The sequence below is a fragment of the Hirundo rustica genome, chromosome 2 (genome assembly GCF_015227805.2).
Source record: "Hirundo rustica isolate bHirRus1 chromosome 2, bHirRus1.pri.v3, whole genome shotgun sequence".
NCBI lineage: Eukaryota > Metazoa > Chordata > Aves > Passeriformes > Hirundinidae > Hirundo > Hirundo rustica.
In genome coordinates this window covers 13,945,590-13,966,366 of record NC_053451.1, presented here as the reverse complement: position 1 = coordinate 13,966,366, position 20,777 = coordinate 13,945,590, and the positions used below count along the sequence as shown (strand labels likewise).

General features: G+C 38.2%; 1 protein-coding gene across 9 annotated transcripts in view; it reads right to left on the bottom strand.

Annotated features, from left to right (window-relative positions):
• The window catches only part of ROBO2 (roundabout guidance receptor 2), an 865,503-nt gene that overhangs the window by 94,257 nt on the left and 750,469 nt on the right, over positions 1 to 20,777 (bottom strand). For all 9 annotated transcript variants that reach the window (XM_040055477.2, XM_058419277.1, XM_058419279.1 and 6 more), the window contains exons 7-8: positions 8,289 to 8,413; positions 4,291 to 4,462 (exon numbers count right to left, since the gene is read on the bottom strand). In XM_040055477.2, the coding sequence (XP_039911411.2) occupies positions 4,291 to 4,462; positions 8,289 to 8,413 (297 nt within the window). The remainder of the gene's footprint in view (positions 1 to 4,290; positions 4,463 to 8,288; positions 8,414 to 20,777) is intronic.

Genomic DNA, 20,777 nt, shown 5'->3' with positions numbered 1-20,777 from the left:
CACCTTGATACAAAATGTTTAATCTCATTAAGGTTCCTTATGACTACATAGTTCAGCTGTATTTGGCAAAATAAAAATTGATCTCAGCTCACACATACTATCAGGGTAGCTGCAGCATGAGTATGTTTAAATTAAAACTTAGCTGTGCAAGTTACCCTTTAGGTTCAATGTAAACCAGCAAATACGAGTGTTCTAGGTAGCTAAAAATTAATGAATAACTATTTAAGTTGCTAGCCATTTCATTGCAGTTATTTGCTTCATCAAAGTCTTTCAAATGCGTAGCAATGGTGGTATTTTCTAAACCTACTGCATTACAGATATTGTTCTTTGGCATGCAATTAGATTTTTTTACAGCCCAAATGAGGAGCTCATAATCCTTTAAATAGCTCTGATCAATAGTGTAATTGAAAGCCTCCTGGCCAGAAGGAATCTTCATTTTCAAGGGTGTTATGGGTGAAAGACCACTACAGGTTTCCATGACACTAAGGCTAAAGGTTAAATGAACACTTAGAGTTTCCACTGATCTGTGAACAGCTGTATTGTCTTCACAACTATGACTTGTAAATCTTCTCTAGAACATGTGTGCGCTTGCATTCCTACCACTTAGGTCCTCATTAGTAAGGATCCAAAACTTGGTTAGAATTTAAAATGATAGATATATATAATCAGAAGCATTATGAAGAACAGAGGGCTAGTGAAAAATAGCCACAAAATGGTGTGGGGATTGTTAGTTGCTTTTAAAGTATTTTAATTACTTTGTATTTTTTTTTAATTTTAATGGATTTTTCCCAGCTGGAAACTTCTATATCTGTTCCACAAAAACATTTTGTGTGCCTACAAATATATTTCCATGGTAAAACAGAAGCTGATTTCAAAATTACTTTAATTTTAAAAATGGTTTTGAAACTATTTGCCAGTATCTATACATCTGTATATTCTGGTAACTGGAAAATTATCATATTCCTTTTGTGTTAAAATGCATCTTAATTTTTGAAGAGTTTGTAGGAAAAGAACAAATTATATTTGTTTATGAACATTTTATTCACCACAGATGCAGTTTGGATCAACAGAAATCATATTTAAATTTGGGTGATATGTAATCAAATTACAATGGAAATTAAAACAAGAGAAAGACAAAATGAGGTCTTTCCTTTGGCACTTACAAAATCAAAATTAAAAAAAAAAAAAAAAATTCCTGGTGAAATAATGGGTAGAATCAGACAAAAGTAAGGAAATTCACATGATGACCACTCATGATAAGACAGGGCTCTCTCTGAAAGGTGGAAAAGCAGAGACCAATCCCTGCTGTGTTCTTTTTTTCGCAGAAGAACTTCACAAGAAGCTGTGAAGTTGTCCTCAGCTTCTCCTGTTTGAAACTGTCACACTTGCTATAAAGCATGTAATATACTTTGGACGAGGGCTAAGAATCATGGTGGTCAGATTTATAGACAAGTAAACTGTAAAACATTTATTAATAAATTTTAATAATTATTGAGGAGAAATTAAGATGTCCAAAATAGTCTGTGCATGATTGACAAATACTAACATAATACTAATTGGAAACTCTTCCTTTTATCTTGAGCATAGACAGAGAAGGAAGCACTTGGTTTATTTACACGGTCTGCCATTTTAAGATTGTGAGCTGCATATTAATTTCTTGGGTTTCAAAGGATTGCTAAGATTCTTCAATTTTTAAAATGATTTTGCCTTTCCAGATGTGCGTTACACAGTGAATTACATGATAGCCTTTCAAGAAAATACAAGATTTGAATTTCAAATACGCTGAAGGCTCTTAGCACAGTCCATAATCAGCAAAATTATCACTCAACTCAGCACATTTCATCACAGCTAGTAATCTCTTCTCATGCGAACACTTGAGTTAAAAATATTTCCAGTAAAGACTTGTAAGTGCAAAAATGTAACAACTGAAACACTGCTATATATGGTATAATTAAGCACTTGTTTTTCTGCACATGACATGTTTTCATTCTGTATTGGAACTTCAATTGGATCTAAATTACTCTGGATCAAACAAAAATGTGTTCAAAATGAAAAAGATGGCTCGCCACTATTATTAAATCATTAACCAAACAGAAAAATTCTGGGCTAGGAAGTAAAACTGAAATCACCAGCCAAAAACTAGAACACTGATGCTTAAGCATATAGCTAGCATGCACAGTGTTTATCTTTTATTATATTCTTAAAACTATTAAATTAGATTTCCCTACTGATAAAAGTCATTAGCTCCCATAACTTCTGCTCAGCATCAACCAAAACAGATTATTTTGACATTTATGGTTAACTTCCTAACTAAAAGCAATTAAAAAAATATCTGTGATCTAATGGTACATTTATTCACATAATCTCAGCCCCACAATGTTGTTTCGGCACTTTTCTTCTGACCTCACCTGCCCTTTGACTCCGGGATAAATGGTATTTTTATAAAGCAATCTCGTATTATTTCATAATGATCATGCTGACAGTGGTTTCTGGAAAGCATTTGAGGAAGGCAGGCCCTGCACTCCTTGAGCAGCAGAGCCACCAGCTAATGCTCTCTCGAGCTGCGTGGAATGCACGCTGCCTTTAATCAGAATTAACCGGAGATGAGCTTGCATTTCAGCAGGGACACTTTCCCTTGGCTTGCTGAACAAACTAATGAAAATTCTAAAGAGATCAATTAGGATTTATTTTTTCCCCCACACAAGAAATAGATAAAGGTGGACCAAAGCCCTTGGCTGTCAAAAGGAAGAATTTCTCATCACCAGCATCCTTGAACCTGATTTGATCCACTCAGCGCCTGTTGCTGTAAATCTGTGCAGCATCAGCAGGTGTGACCATTTAACAGCTCAATGTCCTCCCAGCTAATGTTTGTGTGTTCTATTTGTTCCAATCACAGTCATGGCCCTGAATCTGGCAGCATTATGGACAGATATTAAAAAATATTGCCTTTCTGTTCCTTTTAAATGACCTTTTAATCTACATTTAAATTTGCATTGAATGAAAATGCATCATTTTGTCATAGACCCATGAGAGAAAAGACTTACAGAGATTGCAGAGCAAAGCCAATACTTTAGTCTCTAGAAACTACAGAAAAGCAATGTGCTTGAAGAGATGCAAGGATAAGGCAGAAACTATTTCCCCTTGTCACAAAAATATAGGCAGCTTTTGGAAAACAAAGAAAAGGCATCAAATTAATGCTCAAACCTCTATAACATGAGCCTGAACCTCTCTACCTGTCACTTGTGATGAATATGCTCTTGTGAAAAGGCAGATTATTCAAAAATTAGACATCTTTTCAAACTTCCATGGTGCAGGCAGGTCTCTAAGGGAATAGTAAAAGTAGACCTCTGCATATAACAACAGTTTTAATGGCAAAAATTCATCAAAGTCTGTCAGGAGATATTTAATGTGTCAGTTAAGATAAGGAATAATGATGCTGGGGGATGCCACCGTCTCTGAGTATAAGAGGGATTCTCTTGTTTTCTTCACTAACATTAAAGGATGCAAACTGCCTTCTATCCACAATAGGATGAAGAGGGATATCAACAGGATTCCTGACACATGAAAAGCATTCATGTCATTAGATGGGAAACCTCAAGGCAGGACGAATTTCAAACCCAAAAAATTTGAAATGAAAAGCATCAAGACAGACCACGTAATTCTTTTCCCTTCCTGAAAACTCTTCCCTACTGATGGATTTTCATGATTTTTTTTACACCTACCCCTACTGAGGCATTCTTAGAATACAGCTCTGAGGCAGGTGCCTTATTCATGGAGAGACTAAAGGGCTACATGTTGTAGGCATTCTAAATCTACAGTATTCCACCACCTTCAGAGCAACTGTGTCGATTTAATTGAGCTAAGGACACATTCCCTACTTGTCTAAGATAGGACTGAAGACTGGTGGGAATGGAGATACATTTTTCTGCACCCCAGTTCACTGCTTTAATCACAAATTTATTCATTCTCCTTTTTTTTTTTTTTTTTTTTTTTGCAGTCCTCTCTTAGCTCTAGCAAACCAAGCATCTTCATTTCTCACCATTTCTATTCTACACTGGTTTGTCCCTTTTTTCTATTGTTAACAAACTTGTAGAAAACAAGCAAGAGGCAAACTAGATCTTGAGGCCTTTTTTACTCCATAGACAAATACAGAGACCTTTTCTCACTTTGTTTCCGAAAGAAAATTGTCCATTTACTTGTATGATTTATGTTATCTCATATGACTTTATTTATACTGCTTTTAAAGTACTTTTGACAGGAAAAAAACAATAGGAATTTCTAACAGCTCACCATCAGTAACCTCCAGCTGAGCCTTTGCTAAAATGCTTCCAGCAACCGTCAGTGCTTGACAAATGTAGTAGCCTGCATCAGACCTCTGGATGTTGGTAATGGTGAGGTCCCCGGTCGGTGACACGGAATATCTGCTGTTGGGCTGCAGAGGCTGGTTTGGGAAGAGTAGGTTCTGCAAAGACAATTCATCTCACATCAATTCAAAACACAAAAGTACCACTTTTCCTTCAGCTACAGAGACAATGATTTTTCCTTAAAAGTACTATAAATAATCGAGGAGGAAAAGCAAGTGTGATTCTGACTTTATGAACAGATAGAGCTGCTTTCCCTGCCTTGGGCAACTCACAGTTTAAATTAGAAACAGCCTTTTGACAGCTCACAGTGCTGCGTTCTGACTGGGGTGTAAGCGAGGAGACGTTTTCCAACAATCACACTCGAGCGATTTATACTTGTGACACATTCGTCTTCATTCCCAATGCAATTGCAATAATACACTCGGCTATCGAATCAGAAGGACATAACTCTACAGCAAACACTAGAAAACTAGCAGCAAGCGTTGACTCCTGGAGACTTAAGGGACTGGAGCACTATTGCTTGGCTGTGAAAATGTTCTGAGAAAAGGAGAAAGTAAGAGCATGGCACAGAAGTAAAGCTGGGAGGAAGATAGCAGCATGTCATGAAGTGGGAGAAGCTGGCAGAGCATGAGAGTTTAAAGGAGAAGTAAAAGGAAATTTAAACTGTGATAAACCAAAGGAGAAATGCAGCACAGAGCCTGGAGGGTGAAGAGAAAGGGTATTAGTCTGACGTGGAAATCATCAGAGAGAAAAAATAATTTCATGTAGGATAAGATATCAGTTAGCACAAAACAGGGAGATTAGTTTTTGCCTTTGGGCTGGATTGGAGAAAAGAGAGACGTCAATAATAATAACTGGAATGGCTCTAGTAGTCATTGCATATGATGAAGGACTAAATCAATACTACAGGCCTGAAAAGGTTTCAGTGGTGAGAGGTGTGTTTTCAAGGAAAATGTTATACCCTCTGGCACAGCTCTTGTGAATAAACAAGAAGAGGAAAAGGGAGGCAATGTGAAGAGAAAAATCAGCAACATTGCCCAATGGAGACCAGCTTAAACAATAATTAAGCAACAGTAATTCCAGTAAAATAGGGCCTGGATTTTATGTCAACTCAATAAGACTCTATGAAAAATACAGTTTGCATCAGGAATACCCTAAAACTCTGTTACCACGCTGTGATCAGCTTTCAGTCATTACTGCAGTTCTGTCTCTGCTGTGCCTTCTAATGATGACTCCCTACTAACTTTCAAGTTTGTCTGTATTGACTAAAAATAGAATCTAAAAGTGCAGAGTAGGGTATTAAATGAATTTTCTGCAGATCTGTTTCTTCTGAAGCAGGCCTTGATAGTTTACAAAAATTATTTGGAACTGATAAACAACAAACTGCTTAAGAAACAAGTAAGAATTCAAATAAAAAACAAATTCTATTTTTAAGTGAAATTCATGCCTTTATGGTTTTGGCAGCAAAAGGAAAGAGATATGTTTTAAATAAGATCCAACATTCCAGGTATCCTTGTAATTTATATTAACCTACTGGGTTACTCATCACACTAGGCTGTTCTTTTACTGCCTTTCAATAGCAATATTTAAGAAATTTGTAACAGCAAATTTTTGCTCAAAAATCAATATCCACCCAGTAAACTGTCAGATAATAAGGAAAAAAAAAAAAAGTGTTAAAATTCTGAAATAATTCGAGGCTATGGGAATAAGTGGGTCTCAAATAATTGCCCTGTTTTCTGAACTGCCTTGAAACCTTCACAATAATTTCTGCCTGGCACAACTGGATGAGGATATTATGAAAACTTCAGTAAATATTATGAGAAAGAGGAGGAAGAGCCATCCCTGCTATAGTACCACTGAATTTATCTCAAGGAAGAATTTAATCCATGGAGTCTAAAGGCTGCACACGCCTTGCCCTCTCACGTGTCATCAGTGAGCGGCTGTTGGGCTCTGGGGAAAAGGCTACCAAGCACAAAGGACCAGCTGTTTATACACAAGATGGCACAAAAAAAATTACTCAGGAGGGAACAGCTCCCCTCCCTTCCAGCTGGTTGTGCTCAAAAATGCAGGGTTGAGAAATAGATTCACAACCTAAAATGCCCTACAATTACTGGAGTGGGATAACATGACTATATAACATTACTTTGTACACTGAAAGCAGTGCTGCAAACAGTTCCCTTAAAAGCAGAAACAGCATTATAGAGACAAGCAACAATTTGTAGCTAGGAGGCAAAGGTGAAAAGTCCTGTAATTTGGCAAAAATTCCATTCTCCGTTTCTTTGATGATAAACACTACGTGGAAACTTCCTCACTCTGTGGCGTCTCACTACAAAATCTGACAAGTTATACTTTGAGATGGAAACCCCAACCTGTGTTACTTCACTGATGATCAGTTAAGAATAACATGAGACTGTTGTAAACCACATTGAGCCATGTTTCAAGGTTTGATTATAAACCATGCATGTATCAATTTTTATGGTGCATTTATTTGACAAAAAAGACTATTCTAACCCTCAGGGATCTGTTTCTCAATATGGTAATTAATTTTCCAGGTTTGTAATTAAGCAGCTTCAACGTAGTACAATCAGTAGGTAATAACATTCAATTAAAGACATAAGATGCGTTTTCACCTTAAAATGTTTTTACCCTTGAAGTGATACCAATGGAAGAGGATAAAATAGAGTATTAACACTTTTCAATTACGCTAAATGACTTTAATCCTGAAAATGATGTCCTACTTTAATTAGAAGCTCTTCTCTTTATTACAGCATGATGGATGTCCACTTTATTAGATTCAAGTGTGACACTATAAGCTCACTTTACATAAACATTACCATGTTATTAAAATGCTCTACAAGAAGAGCTTTGAAATGTTTGCTAGCACATCAGTACTTCCTACTTTAATTTCAATATGCTACTCTACCTCCTCATTGGAAAAATCGTCACCTTAGTGAGACTCACAATACTGTGTTTGTCCAGGATGTGATCCTCGAGGGCTCCATCTAAATTTGTCTAAATATTACACTGAGAGATACACACTGAAGGTTAAGCTTGCACTCAGACAATAAAATAATCACACCCATAAAATAATCGTGTGGTGTCTTTGTAAGCCACCAAGACAGCAGAGCACAAAATGCTGTCAGCCCGGTGCTGATATTCTGGACCGGTTTTCTGATCTCCTGAGAAAGGAGCAGGTGGGGCAGAGCAGGAGATCTGTGGTTCAGCTCTTACTTCACATTTTACCTGAGCTGGTACACACAGTGCCTCCAGAAAAGAAATGCTGTAGCATCACATTCAAATACTAAGCTATAGAAGTTCGTATGGGGAAATGGCATCAACCATTGCTGCCTCGAAAATTTTGCCTTCAAAGATGATCAGATAAATATTTCCAAACCCAGATCTGGAAATTTCTTGAGACAATTTTACTGAAGAAAGCATCTCTGTGTTCAAAACCTGGATCTGTATGCTCTGTGAGAAAATGCCAATGCAAATCAGCTTGCTGGATACATTCTGCTTGATCATGTCTAGACAGGTTGTGAACTGTAATTACTGGCTGTGATTAGTTCAAAATTGAGTCATACCTTTTTTTATCTACTGTGCCTGTCTCACCCACCTGTTTGTTGGAGGCTTAAGAACAAAAAGCCTTTAACATATATACTGTTTCTTTCCACGCATCTATAAAGTGCCTAGCACAGGTTTCAACAACTTAAATGACTTTTTGCTCTTCAAAATATTAAAAAAAAGAAAAAAAAAAAAAGAAAAAAAAAAAGAGAAAAAAAAAAAAAAAAGAGTGATACAAACTTTAGTAGGGAATAGCAATAGTTTAAAAAGACAAGTTTCTGTGAAAGATGAACTGTGAAAGACAATGTAAATAATTTTCCTTAAAATTTAAACAGTATAACTTATAGAGTGCTTGCAACTTACCTGACTTCCTTCTTTTTGCCAGAAAACAGCTGGCTGGGGATTTCCTTTAGTTTCACAAGGAAAAGTCACTGTTCGACCCTGGGCTACAATCTGGTCTCGTGGTCTCACCACAAACTGTGGGGGAGCTACAAGGTAAGAAAAACCACGGTGTAAGTTTAGGATATTTTGCAAGGGAGAGAAAGGGAATATTGAAGGAAAAAGACAACATTATGGAGATTTGTTTTATGTCAGAGGACATGACACCAGAAACATTCATTAGTATAGACAGAATTAATATATAAACAGAAACAACAACAGCGACAAAGAGAGCAGCAATATATGTATGTGACATCCCCAGTTACTAAAAAAAAGAAAAAAAAAAAAGAAAGAAACATTACAACCATACATGCTAAGTCAATCCTGATGACATTAAATGCTAAAGAGCAGGAGTCAGGTGTTTATGTTGCTGACTCTGGATGTATTCTACCTTTGCTTTGGAAAGGTATCAGCACCCTCAGATCCTCTCACACTTCACAGAGCTTGCTGGAGCTACCATGTATTTCAAAGTATGAATTAGGATAAACAGACTGCCTTTCTCAGTCTGCCCCCCTGGACATTTAAAAATGATTGAGAAATGAGAGAAAGGTCTGGATGACAGTAAAAGAACCCAAGTTCAAGAACTCTCTCATTCCTCTTAGAAGCAGTGTGGTCAAGAATGGCATGGGGAGGAGGACTTGCTGTAAAAAGAATGGTTGCCAAAAGAACACAAACTTGGTAAATCCAGGTTTCAGCCAGTTTAAAGAACAAAGAGAAGCAAAAGTTGAAGAGTTGATGGGGAGAGGTGAGTGGTGAGTAAGAAGAAATAGGTACTTTAGGAGGTAAGGAAGACACAAGGAAAAGAAAAAAGGAGACTGGAGTTGAAACAAGAAAGAAGCAGCAGGACTGGCTATGTTTTCAAACAGCTGGCATTAGCAGTGTTCAGTCATAGGGGACCAGGAAGCACAGTCAGAAGTGAACAACTTAGAAGAGAAGGGCAGAGTTTGACTTGTCTGGAGGGCAGTGGTGGAGAACAGTCAATGCTTGGGAATTCGGAGGTAGAGGAAAGGTGCTAATGATCAGAAAGAAAGTGGGGAAGAAGTGTTAGAGGATTTGAGATAAAAAACTTGAAATCAGTAATTATGTTGAGCCTGATGTAGAAGTAAAGCAAATGATTTTTCTATGCCAGACATGAGAACCCCCCACCCTTGGTTCATCTCTGGAATTCAATGAAAGGGGATTTGTACTCTTTTTCGTATTTTAAAAATGTAAGCAGAATCCCCAAATATTCTTATCAAAGGACTAGCTGACTTTTGGGTCAGGCTGAAGAAGCGGAAAAAAATTAAAAAAGAAGCTCAACCCCCTTACCCCATCCTTGTTTTCTTCTATTCCACTATTGGTTTTGTGGGTTTGCAGAGGGATGGTTTAGGAACACTGAGCTTTCAGGTAAACAGAATTTAAGTGTTTTAGAAAACCGTATTTTCAGCATTATAATTACAAACTATTTAATTAGGCACGAAGAGCAATCAAGACCCAGCTTCCGATTACACCTGCTGACAGCACAGACACAAACCTGCTAACTGCATAGAAATGTGAGCAGACCTGATTCTCTTGAAACACACTTTACAGTTATCTCATGAGGTACTTCCCAAGGCTTTACAGATCAGCAGGAGTCTAAAGAACATCAGTTGAGTAGCGCTGGCACTCTTAAAACAAGAACTGCAAAGCACTTAATAAACATGAATCACAATCAGTTTAGAAGGCAGAAGGTATTTGCTGCTGCCTCACAGTCCTAAAGAGAGGTTTGGGCCTCTTTGGAGAGAAATGCCCACCTTTTCCTCCACCTTAGGAAGTGTTAATCTTATGAAAAGGCGGGACTAAGGGCCAGGTGCTCTCTTGCTGCCTGTTTACAGTCACCTGTTTTGAGGTTTCTACAAAGCGTTGATAAACATACTCTGGGAACTGAACTCATGCTCTACCACTCCTCCAGCGCTGAGCTGAAGCGAGTTTCTTGGGTTTCCCTCACCTTGTTTCACCCAGCACATCCACGTGCAGCCCCACAGGTGCCAGGAAACGGCAGGGTGGTAATCAGTGTGTGCGATTGTTCAGTGGAACAGGGAGGGGGAAAGATCTGTAAGCTGTCAAGCAGAAACCTCCCTTCCTACAGGCACACCTTACACTAAGGTATCTCTACAGCTCTGACCACCTCCTTAATAAAGGTCGCTGAATTAGCCCAGTGTTTGCTGCTCAGCTATAGAAGAATTGCCCAGGATATTAATATAGAATCAACAGTGACCTTGGGCTCAGCAGAGACAAGAACCCCCTTGTTCTGAGAATCTCCTCAGGTGCTAAATCTGCATTTGACAGGAGCTGTGCGTGCCTGACTGCTGTCTATGCAGTGTTGCAGGTGGCCTCAAGACCACAATCTTCCTATGGTGCTTAAAACCTGGTGTCAGGAGACCATGCCATGGATCTATCCTAAGCAGGATGGATGGCCGAATTCACTTCTTAGGCTTGCTTGGTGCTCTCAGATAGCTCAACAGAGGCAAGAAGGGCATGGATTTCCATGAGCTTGTCCTTCAAATTGTGTAACTGAGTAAATGCAAGGTGGGCAAGTTTAAAGGTTCATCCGAAACACTCTCACACACACAGGTCTCCACTGTAAATCAATAATTTGGAGCTCTAAACAGATACAACGCAACTGAATTTGTCACTGTAGCAGACCTTCCAAGGATCAAATTAAGGTAACTTGGTAGTCAAGGAACAGTGAGAAATACATACCCTGGTTCCCTGGTTCCTACCTCGTTTCCAGTTTTTGACATGTTCCTAATTTTAAACATCACTCACTTTCCTAAGAGCAGAAAAAAGTTCCTTTTTTTTTTTTTTTTTTTTTTCTTTCCCAATCAGACAAGGAAAATAAATCTGTAGCTCTGACATGGACTGACCCTGTTGCTCTATTCTCTCCTTGCTACACACCAAGTCCTCTCCACCATTTGAAAATACTACATGAGCAGATATTTGGCCTCACAGTTACTTGGTCAGATTTTCTAAAGACTCCAGCAAACAATCACATATAGTTATGCAACAATATATTTTCTAGCTTTGCTCCACAGCCTTACTTACTAAAAATTCACTATAAAATAAATGAATCAGAGCTTTTACTCTGATTTAAATTGAGCATGAAACCAGTTTTTACAGCCAAACTATTTAGCAGCGTAATTTTAAAGGACATGAAAAACATAATTTTTGAAAAATAAAACTTCGCATGCCTTTTTTAAAATTTTATTTAAGGATGGAGTTAAATAATGAAGTAAATCTTCATTTTCTCATAGTCTGTTGTCATATTCAGCTATAGCTCTGTTTACAGACAGCCTCTGATAAAAATACCATTGTTTACAGCATTTCAACAATGTTTTCACCATATCAGTTTTATCTGTCAATTTCTAGTTGAACTTGAAAACAGAAAGTAACAGTTAATAACTGCAGGAGTAATTCTTGGTCAAATGTAACTACCCAAACACTGTGCCTGTCACTATCCCCAGAGCATGCAGCATGACCCTGCTCAGACAGCAAGGCTTCTTTGACAGAACAAGCGCTTGGGTTCTTCAATTTTCCTAAAAAGAGAGCTCATTATGTTCACATATGGATGCTGTTTATAAAGACAGACAAATATTATTACTTCCATTCTGCAGAAGGGTTAAGTGAGATCATGACTTGCTCAAAGTGCAGCTTCAGTGGAACACTGGGCAGAATTTATCCAAGCCATTACTGTTGCTCTCAAAGTAGGTGAATTTCTAAAACATTCTGAAAACATAGTTACAGAAGTAACAGCAGGCTTGACATGCTTCAGCTGTTAAAGTTATGTGGCACTTTAATGCTTAATTCAAGCTAAACATTAAGATCATTAGAAGGATCTGTTGAAAAAGCTTACAAAGCAGCAAACGGAGCATTGTGCCTATCAGACTATTACTTTTTACTATTTCAGATGTAACATAAACTGGATTGAAAGAAGCAGAGTGGAAAACCTCTTGCTTAATTGACATCTGAAAGTCAAAGACAGTGGCTCTAAAATGAACTATATTGCTTGGAATCCAGCAGAGCAGCCAAAAATATGGGAAAAAAAGAACAAGTAAGATTACAGACCCAATATACTCCTATTGAATTTTTTTTTTTTTTTTTTTTGAGAAATTTAAATAGTACACAGTAAATTAGATTTGATTTTTTGGCAAATTATGCTTTGATACTGCATTCAGCAAGCGCTAGCTTCAATCAATGTCACACTAGAGCTCTGTTATGCTAATGGACGATATGGAAATCAGATGGTTGAACATGAATAGAAAGCAAAGGCCATGTATGAGGGGGCTTTGAGATGAGGGGATGGGGGGACCGTAAGGTTAATCACATCATGTTCAGAACTGTTTTTACAGCACAGAACAGTATTCAACTGCAGGAATTAAAATGGAGATAGAAAAGCATGAGCAGTAGTGAGCATTAGTTACATTGTTCAAAATGGGAAGAGTACATTCTGTTGCACTCTTTTAGGATGTTGCTGGCTTATGCGTGACTGCATGGATCTCTTATGATGTTAATAAATGTATATGAAGGTAGCCTCTGTTTCAGTGTTAAAGAGCTTAAAAAAAAAAAAAAAAAAACAAACAAAAAAAAACCAGAAAAAAAAGAGCCACATATCATTTCAAAGGGATTTCTCCGTTCTACACCAATCTTAATAGTTAGCAGAATCTCTAATGTGATAAGATGGATTTCATGCATTTCTTCTTAGTACTGCTGCTGAGTACTAAAGGTTACACTGAGTCAACAGGAGCTGATAAAGCTGCTGATGCAGAGAAGCTTGACTGAGACAGAGCTCATCCCTTGTAGGTGAACTCTGGTCATCTGATAAGAAATGTGGCAGAAGACTCAGAAGGGGAGGGGAAATTTAATACATAAAAATGTGAATTCATAGAAAAAAATTACTTTGATCCCATATCAAGTACTAGCAACATTTTTTCCAGTGACAGTTTTTTCAGTTGATATTGTGATTTGGAGTTGACATGGAATTCCGTGATACTGCAGGAATTTTATTATCATAACTTGCTCACACTACCTTCCCCAGACCAGATGCCCTTGGGTTCATACATTATATTGGTGATTTTAATTTTATACACATATATATATATACACACACACACACACATAGTAGCACTTTAAAAATATATTTCTACTGCAACAGACAGGATGAATGAATTAAGGCAAATTGTATGAAGTTCAACAAGGAAAAGTGTTGGGTCCTGTACTTGAGTCACAACAACCCCAGGCAGAGCTACAAGCTTAGTTAAGAGTGGCTGGAAAGCACCTGGAAGTGCTGGTTGACAGTGGCTGAACGTGAGCCAGCAGTGCCCAGGTGGCCAAGAAGGCCAATGGCACCTGGCCTGGATCAGCAGTGCTGTGGCAGCAGGACCAGGGCAGTGACCATCCCCCTGTGCTGGGCACTGCTGAGGTCACACCTCAAACCCTGTGTTCAGTTTTGGGCTCCTCACTGCAAGAAAAACATTGGGGGAGTTGAAGAGTGTCCAGAGAAGGGCAACAGAGCTGGGGAAGGGTCTGGAGCACAGGGCTGATGAGGAGCAGTTGAGAGAAGCTGGGGTGTTTAGCCTGGAGAAAAGGAGCCTTGGGGGAGATCTTACTGCTCTCCACAGCTCCCTGACAGAAGGGTGCAGCCAGGTGGGGATCAGTCTCTTCTCCCAAGTAACAAATTATAGGTCTAGAGGAAATGGCCTCCAGATGTGCTAGAGGAGGTTTAGATTGGGTTTTAGGAAAAAATTCTTCACCAAAAAGACTGTCAAGCACTGGAGCAGGCTGTACAGGGAGGTGGTGGAATCACTATTCCTGGAAGTATTTGAAAGATCTTAAAGGTCTTTTCAAACCAGAACAATTCTATGATTCTAGCAGGGAATATGAGAATTTATTCAAACCTCACTAAAGCTAGTAGAAATTCTCCTATTGGCTTATGTGGACTTTGGATCAAATCCACTGGGGAAAAAAAAAATGTATTACAGGAAATGAGTGACAGCAACAAATTTCAAGAGCTTAAATTACAGATTTGACAACCTTTAATTACAACTAATTTCAGTTGATAGTGAACTGCACATGAAATTCATCAAGGAGATTACTTAGGCAAGCTAAAGTGATAAAGATGAAGGCTTTATTATAAACTGGAATTGTTTATTATGCATTGACATATTTCTATGACTGGTTCAAAGGGGGTAAGGAAAAAGATCCTGACTTGTAAATATACTAAGCAAAATTCAGATAATGGTAGGGGAAAACGTTCTGAAGAACAAGTAGAAACACACTGGCTGGTAAAGTGGCAAGATTCTATAATACTCAGCTCTGCTTCCAGCAGGGAAGAGACAGCAAGACAAACCTAAGATTTCCACCTACAGTCTTTTTCAACATTGTACATCTGCAGCAATTAATTTCACTTGAACAATCAAGGTTTGTTGTTGTGCATTATTTGGGTTTATATTGTATTTCATTTTTATATTGGGTTTTGTAATGGTTTCTTCTGTACCCCCTGCTCCCCTGGAAAATGTATCACGAGGTTTGTCCCTGCTCCTTTTCCCCGCCCATTCTCCCACACTGGAATGTAATCCAACTCTGTTCCACTCCCACCTTATCCCTGATTGGGTAGTGTCTTGTGCCCACGTTTAGTCCCTTCCCCCTGGATAAAAGCCAGGATAAGAATGTGGAAAAGCCTCTTGGCTGGGGGACAGGGACCGGACTCCTGACCCTGCGGGGGGAAGGACCACAGGATAAAGACTGAATAAAGCCCCATTTCCCCCTGGTTCAAGTGCAGACTCTTTCCTTTTGCCATCAGCGGGTGCTTGCTCTCTCTAAAGGAAAAGGTTCACAGCCGCTCTGAGATCTTTAGGGCCCTGGGAAAAATCCTTCCAGCTGTGGTTTGTCTCTCAAGCTAGCGAGGCAAAAACGGAGCCGGGGCTCTGAGAGAGAGAGACACCGCAAAGGTTAGACCTGGGACAATACTCAGTAGCTTTGGAGCTAAGAGAGTCAGCTGGATGACAAGATAATGTTGCCTTCCTCAAACTGCTTTTTGACTTTGGAATACCCATCAAATCTTCTTTTGCAAAGACTTGGAGCTGGTATCTCAGTGCTCCTCTCAAATCTTTACTGCAGTGACAATATTCAAGTGGCACCCTCAGCTGCCTTTGATACACATGGATATTTTAAGAGATCAAACTCGATTCCGTTCTTGTGAGTACAAATCAAGACTTTCCTCTAAGACATTTACACAGAGGACAGCAGAAGCCCACAGAGCTCCATGTAAAGTAATATGTATTTTCAAAAGGGAGGTAACCCTTGACACCATCTACAGAATAGAACTACTCATCTGTAGGATTGCTTTGCTGGTTCCTGATACCAGCTTAGATGACAATTGAAGGCAGTACAGGAACTCCTTAAAGAAAAAAAAGAAAAAAATCCTCTACCTTTCTGTGTCATTGGTTAAATCTGTAGGGCAGAGGCTGGAATTTTAGATGATTTTGTGATACAAATACAAAATAACACTGTAAGATCCTAATTATACACCTCGTAACAAGGCTTAGCATGAGCTGCCAAGTGCAAATACAAAAGTCTGGACATTTTGAAAGATCTTTTGCAAGGCTCCTATTGCTGATGGAGAAAATAGAGGAAAACAAAGTAGAAGCAGCCTCAAACTCCAGAAACATGGGCTGATTCAGCAGTTCTTCCCTCAAAAGTTCAGATTTTCTTAATGGGTACTGCAAGTGATGTGTGGTTGATAGGACACAAAGTTATTAGTGCATTATTAGCTGGGACTAATGATAAATCAAGGGTGTAGCCTCTGACACAGGAGCCATTACAGAAGACAGAGAGGATGATGGCTTAGGCCTATTACTCCATTAGATCTTCCTTATCAAAGATAAACTAATGGAAGCTAATGATAATAATTCTCTTTAAAGAAGAAAGACATCTCAATCTTACAGCGTGCTCCAATGATTAGGTGTGCTCACACACAGGAAGGCAGTAACTTTTTAGCGCTTGAGTTACAACTGAGTTACCTGGAAAATGAGTTTCCTCTCTTACTCTGCCATTCCCTAGGCTCTATGAGTGCAGTAGACTTTTAAACAAATGCATAAATGTAATTTGGTAGGTGACTTTTCGTTTTTGCCTTTTTTTTTTTTTTTTTTTAACTGTGTCCTCTTGTTTGTCCTTTTATAGTGTTCTCTGTCTTTCATGATTTCTTCTTCAGGTGAAGAGCTCTGCCACAAAAATGAAGAATGGGTAGTTTGTGGGGATAACAAGTGATTTATGAAGCCCTTTACTGCACCCAATGTATTATTTTAAAATCACACGTGTGGAGGGGTTTGTAAAGCAGGTGCTTGGTTTGGAGTCTTCTGGAAAGCAGCTTCCCAGAACCTAGGGAATCACAGATAATCCATAGCATGGATACCACCTTTAACACTGAGACTGCTTCAAAATTAGTTCTCGCATGTCCTGCAGCAACAGGTTAAATATACAAAAGCAGAAGCACATGGCACAAGTGGGGAGAACTTTTGGCAGGCTGAACAAAAGGAAACGCTGGGGAAGAAGAATCAGAGAAAGAGGTAGAGAGCAGGGGGAATTATTACCAGGATCAGTTCTCTTGTAAGTGTCCTTCACAGTGCTGTTATCTCATGGGAACTGAGAAACTCCTTTTGTTTTGGTTTGTTGCTCTTTGCAGATGAACCATGGGTAAACACAACATTGTGAAAAGAGCACACTTTAATCAAATGAGAATGCTAAACCTTCTTTCATACTAATTGTTCCAATTTTCAATTTAAATTCAGGTTCTGAATTTCACATATAACAACATTTTTATCCTTCAGTTGCTCTGACACACTGAAGCAGATGATCTCTTAAAGCACGGAAGCATAAGCATTTTTTTCCTTCTTTGCAAGAGGTGGAAGAAGCCCAGAGAATCAATAAATAAAAATCGCTAACTGCCCTATATATATATTTTGACACACAGAATCTCTCTTTTACACCCGGATGACCCAAAAGAATGAAGTGGGATAAATCTGCATGGTGGAAAAAAAAGATTTGTTCTTAATTCTTTCCTAGGACTAATGTCAATAAAAAATACACTGAGAATCATTATTTTTAAAAAATCAAGTCTGCCTCCTACAGAGCCAAAAAGAAAGGCACCTCCTTTCCACTCCCCCATCCCATTTTCCAGTGCTCTGACTTCAGCAGCAGCACTTTTCCTGGGCTCCTTTTCCTCTTTGTTTTACAGTGCATTTAAATATTTAGTTTAAATATCAGTCTTAATTTCATCCCAGTGCCTGTAGCCTGTTTTCATTTAGTCATACATCTCTATTTTATAATATCTTGTCCAATCATCTCTTTTAAGCAGCCCCCAAACTCAACAGATGCTGTTGGGTCTAGTAAGTTCTTCATTTAGTTTTGATGCATAAAAAGAAAAAGAGCACTGATTCTGTCTGCCCAATAACTTCCAGTTCTCAGGACTTTCTCTACTTTAAACAATGCTTTGTAATTTTTTGCTTTTCCCCAAGTGCCTGAGATTCAGGATATACTTTTTGCTCAGATCACATAGAAAAGATGTGTTCTCCTAAACTCTTAACACTTTAGCCTGGTTCCTTATGTAAACTGTACCCTTATGAGATGGCTTGTGCCACTCTTACCTCCTGTGAGTTTAACAAACAAACAAACAAAAAAATGCCAACAAAAAGGCATGCAATATGCCTTGATTCCCTTTTTCAGGGGAGATAGCAGGATGGTTTGCTCACAGTATGTTTAAAAAGGAAAAGCCCTTTCTGATACAGTAGGATTTAATTAAAAAAAAAAAAAATAAAAAAAAAAGAGTGTAATCTTGTAACATCCTACAAAAAGACACGCTGCAGAGAAGAGCTAAGGAGATGATGAGAAGGGCAAAGAGCCTGCACAGGCTCAGGCTACAGTGAGAAAGGTGAAAAATTCCTGGTTTGTTTACCCTTGAGAATAAATAAGGCTGAGAGGAGAGACTCTGCTTAATTTGGGACACTGTTAAGTGAAGAGAGAAAAAGGAGAGAGGAAGAAAAATGACTATTTATTCTCACTGACAATGTTAACATTCAAGGAATAGGGCACACAGTAGTTTTGCTGTTGAGTAACACTGAGATCACATCCAAGCTGTAAATTGGCTGGCAGCAATAAAGCAAAGAAAGTAAAGGGAAAAGTTAATAGATTAATGTATTGATTTCCACGTTCCTCTTGAAGGAAAGGCAACCAATTACTCCTTTTACTGAAAGGAGGGGAAAAGCTTGAGGAGAGCAACATATCAACACACCTTGTTTATAGACTACCTTCAAAGACCTACGGATATACTCAGAACTCAGAAGCCAATGAAGTAGGAAAACAATTCCCACTGATCTGAGCATGCTTTGAGAAACTTTGAAAGATAAAAAGTTATGTATTAAACTTCTTAAAACTTCCCCAAGCTAGAGCTCAGCAAGAAAGAAAGAAAGAAAGAAAGAAAGAAAGAAAGAAACTCTTGATCACTTCCTGTACTTTCTGTACTTCAGTGATTGAACTTAAGGCAATCTAGATATGCTAAGGACTTCAAGATTTTTAGAGTGGCATTCATAGGCTACAAAAAATTGTAACAAGTCAGCTCCATATTTTAATCTCTTACTGGTATACAAAACAATCTGAATTTAATTCTAAAACAGCCTTTTATCTTTAACTCTGAAGAATTTCTGACTTTAAAAAAAAAAATGATGTCTTTCTCTTTCATTTAACAAGTCCAAAAAGCTCGATGTCCGCTGTTGTCCTTACCTATTTCTGAAAATTTCTGTAAGTGGTACCGGACAGACAAGATAGCACATTTTGATACAAATTTGAGATTTCTGCCACTGAAAGATGGCATTGTAGCACCAAGCATGATCTCATCTTTCCCATCACACACCAATTCACATTTTATAAATCTTCAGTGTCTCAAGTGAAGGTATTATGTTCATGAATGTAATAAAAATAAAAGCATTCATTGTATATAGACATTCCCTGCAAGAGTTACAATGAAGAAGAATAGAGAGAATTCTTACCAATCAGAACCATCTGAGCAATGTCACAAAACCTAATGCAACTTTCTATAAAATACACTCCTTTCTGTTGTTTTTCATGCTGCACCACTCTTAACAGACCATTAAGTCATGCCAGGCTGATTTATGTCATGAGAACTTCCCAGTGCAGATTGAAATGCATCATACGGTCCTCTTGCACTTAAATGCCAATAGCCTGTGTTTAATTAATAGGAAATTTGGAAAATTCATGACAGGTGTCTTAGCTGTCTGTCTCCACCATCATGACAGGGAAGTTGTTTCTGTACTTGGTTTCCCTTTAGTTCCTTAGCTAAGTTAAAATACTTCACTTCTATTTCCTGTATTATCAAAATTATCCTGGTATTTGCTGCAAATCTCTTCTTTTTGGGAAGATGAACCACAGCACATGACAAAAAACTAAGCAAACTTGACTTACTGCAAAGCAACTGATGTACAAAGAACTGTATTTTCACTTAGACTTAGATGAAATTAATTTACAAGCTGAGTAGTAGTCTGTCTGGGACATCAGACAGATCTTTATAAATCTTCCATTTGAAGGTCCTCCATCTCAAAGCAGCAGTACAGCAACTGCCTTTGAAAAGAGGGTCAGTGTTGCTGAAACTTTTGGGCTCTTCCCAACTATTGTGCTTCTTTCAGCAGCTCTGCTCCTGCCCAACTGCCTTAAGAAATACAGCAGAATGCAAAAATGAGAAAATTCTAACTTGCTCATATGGAAAATCTATCTAATGAGTGAAATAACTACAGAAATGGTCTAAATAGGGATAAATATCTTATTTCTTAAACCCATCTGTTGTAAATCCTGTCAGAAATCTTTTCAAAAGGTTATAAATAATCTATTTTAGAAACAGGCAACACATTTATTCCTAGCAGCAAATTCAAACATGACGAGTAATCTGGCATAGAGCTTTTAAATTCACCAGCTGCCCCACCTCGGGCAGCACCATACCTCATTTTATCTGTGTAGTATGGGCCTTTTGTTAATAAGTGCTTGAACCCAAGATGGTCATTGGTAATCCCACTCCTGAATTTTCCACTCAAACTGATATTAAAATAAAAGTATCACACCTAAGAGAGTACAAATATTTGAAACAGACAAAATTTGAGTTGGAAATGAAAATCATTCTGTTTGCAACAAGAAATACAAATCTGAACCGTGAAAAATACATTTCTCTATTCTTCATTGGAAAAAAAAATGTTTGGTCTTGTTTAAAACCTAATAAAGACAAACACGTCTGCTTTGAATTGGAGGCAGTGATGGAAGATAGAAGTACCTAGATAATTCTCTCGTGTCATGAAAGAATATAAAATTTTAAGTGCTTCCCTGCATTTCAACATACAC